This window comes from Seriola lalandi, unplaced genomic scaffold (assembly GCF_002814215.2).
Source record: "Seriola lalandi dorsalis isolate HSWRI2012SDOR001 ecotype SW California unplaced genomic scaffold, Sedor1 jcf7180002053871, whole genome shotgun sequence".
NCBI lineage: Eukaryota > Metazoa > Chordata > Actinopteri > Carangiformes > Carangidae > Seriola > Seriola lalandi.
In genome coordinates, this window is record NW_019524424.1 from 5021 (window position 1) to 11664 (window position 6644).

The following is a 6644-nucleotide window of genomic DNA, read 5'->3' on the forward strand; positions in this document are numbered from 1 at the left end:
AGGGGCCATCATGTGGCCTCTGTGGGAGGAGCAGCACTCTATTTCTCCTGGTGTTTGATGATGGTTTGTGTGACGAGCCATTAAAGACGCAGCCGTCACACCACAGCAGCTCAGAGACTTCATACAGGATGTACCAATAAACTGACAAACCTGTTTTAAGAGGAATATTCCCTTGATTCTGTCTCTACAGGTTCACGGCTTCATGTCTCAGAGCCTCTGTTATCCACTGCAGCAGGTATTACTCCTCCAGCGAGGGCTAACTGTGGGTAACTGAGTAAGAAAAGACCCTACAGTTGCATTCAGGGACTAATCCAACAGTCTCTCAGACACTGACGTGGGTTTTCAGTGAAACAGCAGCAGGTCGCAGCCTCTGTGTGAACCCGGCTCAGGTTTCACACCGGGGCTGAACAGAGACGCTCCCTGCTGCGATTCCTGGAAGGAACAGAAACGTCTGTGAAGCTCCGTCTGGGTCGAACCTGCTCTGAGGTGGAGTTCTGGTTCTGTTCGAGAGGCCTGAGACGTTCAGGTGAACGCAGCGAACGTCCCGTCTCGTGTTCGTGTAAACAGAGACAGACACGTGGAATATGTAGCACATGACCTTGGCTCAGGCTGTGTCTAATTCAGTCTGCTGTAGTTTTGAGGGCAGCACCGCAGGCGACGCTGCACACCCCCCTCCCACCCGGCACCCCCACCCACACATGACCCCAGGCTATCTGTCTGACAGCCACCAATTAGGACTTCACCAGTAACTACCCCAGACCCTCATTAACAGTTAATTAAATCAAATCTATCAGGAATTATCTGCAGAAACCTGGGAGGAATACCTTCAAGAAAAAGCTCCAGTGACGAGAAGCTGAGACGGAGCTTTTGTTCTCAAACGTCCTTCTCTCCGACACGAACGAGGGAGGTGATTGTTTGACCTGTGGACAAAAGCTCAGCTGCTGAACCTCCAGACTTCAGCTCTCACCTGAGGACACATCAGACATCCCGAAGACCACAACACGATGAGAAAGACGAGGACACTTCACAAACAAATGTACAGTTTTATTCAAAAAGCAGCTGACGCTTTTACACATTCTATCAGAACAACAGGAAAAAGGTTAAAATCTTCCATAATGTAAACATTCACAAAAATAACATCCATTTATTTATTTATTTATTTATTCTCCAACAGGTAACAAAAGTCTACAAAAAGACTCGGATCTATGCACAGAAATAAAAACATATAAAAGTCAGTGTGGCTGGACTGTACAGGGGGGCGTCATCGTCTCCGTCTCCTCCTCCTCCGGCCGCCGTCGCTTCGCCATCAAGTGAACTTATACGTGTGACTGTCAAGGAAAGTGACTGTTTCTACAGCAACCTGCATCCTGCGCCTGATCGTCCAGGTGAATCAACACCTGTGAGCTTCATCAGCCACGTGATGAACCGGCCTCTGAGCGAATGTCACATGACTAACGACCGCAGCAGTGGTCTGTACTACATCCACCAACAACACTGTAAACAGGAAGTGAGGACACTGGTCACTCTGCTGCTTTGGTTAGTTCTTGATTATCTTATACCTGTGGTACAATGAATTCTGGGTACCTGTGGTACAATGAATTCTGGGTAAATTAAGACTTTTTTTCAAATAAATTTTTTTTAAAAAAGCATCCAACCGCTCAGCTCCGTTTACCGCAGCAGAAAATGTTTGTCTTTAAGAGGAATTCAACAGTTACGGGGACGTTTTATTTTGAAAATTCAACAAAGAGTGAAACAATAGAAGAAGAAAAACCTGATTTTAATTTCTAAAAACTTTCTCTTCTCTTTGCTCTCTCCATAACAATGTCAGCAAACAACAATTTATGAGCCAGGTTTTCCTGTTTTTTGTTGTTCAGTGCTACTGGACAGCGCAAGTGTCACTTGATTGTTACCATGGTAACATTAGCTCATCCACCATGACAGCATAAGAAGACGAAATATAAAGTATAAATGTATAATATTTTATATTTAAAGGAAGAAGTCAATTAACCACATATTTATAATAAATGATATTGTGCGCTGGTACAATGTGACGAAGTTCTTTCTATACTCAGATTGAAGCTCAGTGACCTTTGACCTCTGACCGCCAAGAATCCGGGAGAGCGTTTGTACCAGATTCGGAGCAACAGGACGACCTGAGAACATGAACTGTCCCGACTCTGACTGTGTCTGAACATCTTCACGAATCATATCTTTAATAACAACAGAGCAGAGAAATCACACGTCAGTGTCAGAAGCTGCCATTGGCTGAAAAAGGATATGAGTCATAGTCCAGTTTCTGGGTCAGAACTCCGGTCAAGATGAATTCAGCGTTGTGGACATCTGGACAAAGAGACGACAGACGACATCAGCACAAGATCAACTGGAACGTCACAAGCTGAAGGTTTACTCTTCGCTCCGTCACGGCCTCCACCCGAACTTTTAAAAACACCCACCCGAACAATCCAACATCTGTTTAAATGAAGCTTCATGTAGAAGGTTTTCAGCTGTTTTTCGTCTCGTGAAAACAGCTGGACTCCCGTGTTCCTACGCTCAAGCGCTTCTACGGAGCGCCGCTTTCTGCTTCACTCAGCTGACCTGCGGCCGCGGCGTGATACAGCGCGCTCCGTAGGTGCCTGAGCGTAGGAACACGGTAGTTCAGTGGTTGAAAAAAAATGTAGTGCCAAAGGAAAATTGCTGTTTTCACAGGAAGATAAACCACTGGAAATATTCCACATGAAGCTTCATTTAAACAGATGTTGGATCCTGTAAGTGGCCGTTTTTAAAAGTGTCTAAAACAGGTTTTTCCTCGTGGCCCCGCCCACAGTAACACATCGCTCTGACACTGTCGGTGCGTCAGCTTCCTAACAGACACCACTCATCATCATCTGCTGCAGGTGATGTACCGACTGTATGTGACGAACTCACATTACAACAAAAAACCAGAACTGTCCCTTTAATACTGAGGTCACGTCTACATATATGTTACATGTATCTGAAGCTGCGACACAGTGAGTCCAGGTGTTTCCTCACCTGCAGGAGGCCGACAGAGGTCAGAGGGACTCAGTAGAGTTCAATAAAAACAAAGTGTGTGTGTATGTGTGTGTGTGTGTGTGTGTGTTACCAATGTTTTTCAAGAAGTACTCTCTGAGGAGGTGGAGGTCGTTGTCACAGGAAATTAAGATGATTTCTGGAAGGTTCTGCAACAAAAGACCAGGATGCAGTTAGTAACAATAAAGTCAGACTTTATGTTTTTATTTTTAGGTGTCAAGACTTTATCAAGACTGAAGCTTATTAATGAGTTTGTTTGACTTTTTTGACCTTTTTTTTTCACCTTTTGTGTGGAAACCAAGTTAAAGAAAATATGAATCATATTAAATGTCTGCAGAGAACTTTAAGGACCTTGTTCTGTTTGTGCTCCATGATCTTCCTGTAGGACGGCTGTTTGGCCAGCAGCTTTCCTCCAGCGCTCTCCAGGATGGACTTCATGGTGCTGAGGCTGGGGCAGATCCCGGGGGTGAGGTAGAAGTACTTCCCCTACAACATCCATCACAACAAACAAGTCAGTCAGTGAGCGACAGGCTGCGTGAGCTCCGGTGTAAAACCAGAGGAAAGTCGTGGTCTGACCTTGAAGAGCGGAGCACCGTGGGCTCTCTTCAGTGACTCCTCCAGACTGAAGCCAAACAACACCTCCGCCTCGGCATCCCTCAGAGTGTGACTCTGCTCATCTGCAACACACACACACACACACACACACACACACACACACACACACACACACACACACACACACACACACATTAGACTAAGTAGTGAGAAAACACATATTGGTTTATATTTCTAGCAGTGAGGAAAAGTCCCAGCAGGATTTCACAGGCCTTTTTTTAGGATTGTTGCAGCTAAAACACCTGATTTCACAGCAGCTTTTTCTAAAAAGTTGAGATGTATTTAGACGTTTTTTTTGCAATGAAACTGCACGAGGAAATAAAAATCACAATAATTTTTTTTTTTCTTTTTGGATAATTCTTTAAAAATGCACGACAGCTTAGACAACTAAATCCAGGTCAGTGCAGCTGGTGAGCCAGTCTGTCTGGATCACAGGGAGAGCTGATCTTTACAATCACCTCATCAATTTATCAATTCCCCCCCAAACGATTTCTGCCAGTAAAACAGTTTGATCAGAGTGAACGATGGACGAAAGGATGTTTCTGTCTTTTCATCTTTACTAACGATTTAAGGAACTCAGAGGCTACCAGCAGCTACCGCCATCTTTTAAGGTGGAATGTTTTCTTCAGTGTTACTTGACGACATGGTAATCAATCAATACATCTTAAATGTCAACATGACTTGGATCATGTGTTTTTATCAGCTCTCTTCATGACAGACTCTTTAGTGATGATTTAATCATAATTATCATATGAATTCTTGAGTTATGGCCAAAAATGTGTTTGTGAGGTCACAGTGACCTTTGACCTTTGACCATAAAACTCTAATCAGTTCATCCACGAGTCCAGCTTGGCGTTCCTGAGATAGTGTGTTTAGAAGAACGTGACATGACATATACATACCCACAAACTTCTGGCTCCTCCAGCTCTCCTCCAGCCACTCCGGGCTGACGATGTGTTTGACCACAGACATGGCGGTGAGGAACTTGACGGTGCGGGTCACTTTACTGGCCACCAGGTGAGTCACCTTCTGACTGCTGTCTGCTACCTCACCGCCCAGAGCATGTAACCTCTGCGGGGGAGAAGACAGAGGACAGACCCCATCAAACACAACAGTTGAAGAGAGCCGGCGGCTGATTCAGTCACGTCCTGTTGGAATGAGGTAAGTCTGAAGCTGATGTGGATCAGAGCGGGAGGAAAAGAGCGGCGCCAACACGTCATCAGACTGACTTTACCTTTGTGTACTGCTGGACTTGTGGAGGCTCGAAGCCTGTGAACATGACTCGAGGAGTGGACTCTGGAGGAAGCTTCTTACTGGGGCACTGGATCTCCTCCAGTCTGCACACACACACACACACACACACACACACACACACACACACACACACACACACACACACACAATAATATTAACTGTTACATGGTTTGTCTGGACAGCTGATGTTTGGGTCACCTGACTGCACCTGTACTGACCTGGCCTTCTTGTTCGGAGGCTGGTTGGTGGCATCAGAGATCTTCTGCTTCTGCAGCAGCTGGAGACTCTGCACAAACACAACAGACACACAATCAGACGAGCCGCTGTCTGCTGTGTGAACCACGACCTCCAGTCCGACCGGGTCAGACACTGAACACGTGAGCACGACCTGGAGGAGTTCGTCTTTTATGAGTGAAGGTTTAAAGTTCTAATCTGTAACTTACCCACATTAAAACATCTGAAAACATCTGGACCTGTGTTCTGTATGTTGTTGAGTTGTGTTCTCACATCATCACAAATGTTTCCATCAATTCTCAACCCAGAGAAATCTGTGATTTTAATCATGGTGACGTTTCATTGGTCGCCTGTCAGTGACATCATATCCTCTACGATCATGTGTCAGTGTGTTTGTCTGACAGAAGCTCAACATTGACTTTTAGCTAGTTTTAAGTCAGATACACTTTTTAACACTTTTAAAGTGTTTTATTCAGTGTTTCTCCTGGTTTTAACCCCCTGGTGTGTTTGTTGTGGAGAGGAAGAAACCTCTGAGGATCATTCAGCTGCTGGTGAAAACCTGCTGAACGTCTGGTTCATAATATCAGAGAAACAATCAGAACGAAGGTTAGCGACAAACTCACCGCCACAGCTTCAGGAGACACTTTGATCGGCGTCCTCCAGGCAGCTACAGAGAAACACAGCGACATCGTATTGTTTTTTTTTTTAACCCAGATCTTTCTCTGTTTAATCATCTTGATCCTGTCACTATCTTTCTAATAGTCTTAATTAGTGATGCCACATTCAGCTGTACTTACCCAGCAGGTTCTGGACCAGCTGTGGGTTAGGCACCAGTGGTTCAGGGTGTGTGTAGATGGAGTATCTGCTGTGCTGAATCTGTCTCAGGGCTTCGAAGTTGCCCAGCAGTATGTCACACAGCCACTGGGCATTCACACAGGGGATCTTCCACTCCTTGGCCTTCTCATATTTCAGTCCGCTGGGTCTGAAAGAGACCAGCGGGAAAACCTCATCACCAACACTGAGCTTTCTCCAGAACGGGTCAACGTCTCAAGACCGACGGTGCAGATCCTGATGTCTGACACACAACACACAGATCTACAGGAGAGTCTGACTGTATGTGACACACAGACAACAGAGAAGCAGTCCTTGTTATGTTGGAGACTGTAATCTGATTTTAGTAGTGACTGTAGTTCGACTGTCGTCAGGCTGTAATCTGATTGTAAACGTGACTGTAGCCTGACTGTAATCTGATTGTAAACGTGACTGTAGTCAGGCTGTAATCTGATTGTAAACATGACTGTAGTCTGAATGTAATCTGATTGTAAACATGACTGTAGTCTGAATGTAATCTGACTGTAGTCTGACTGTAGTCAGGCTGTAATCTGATTGTAAACGTGACTGTAGTCTGAATGTAATCTGACTGTAGTCAGGCTGTAATCTGATTGTAAACATGACTGTAGTCTGAATGTAATCTGACTGTAGTCTGACTGTAG

The 6644-nt window shown here is 45.1% G+C and overlaps 1 protein-coding gene across 1 annotated transcript; it reads right to left on the reverse strand.

The window, feature by feature from the left end:
- Positions 1 to 1023: 1023 nt before the first annotated feature.
- Positions 1024 to 6197, reverse strand: LOC111651939 (PAX-interacting protein 1-like; the record flags this gene model as incomplete). Its single annotated transcript, XM_023402011.2, has 10 exons — positions 1024 to 1322; positions 2280 to 2340; positions 3122 to 3197; positions 3400 to 3534; positions 3625 to 3725; positions 4566 to 4734; positions 4898 to 5000; positions 5136 to 5203; positions 5775 to 5818; positions 5949 to 6197. Coding segments are annotated over 10 exons (1022 nt in total), but the record flags the coding sequence as incomplete, so codon positions are not given.
- Positions 6198 to 6644: the final 447 nt, after the last annotated feature.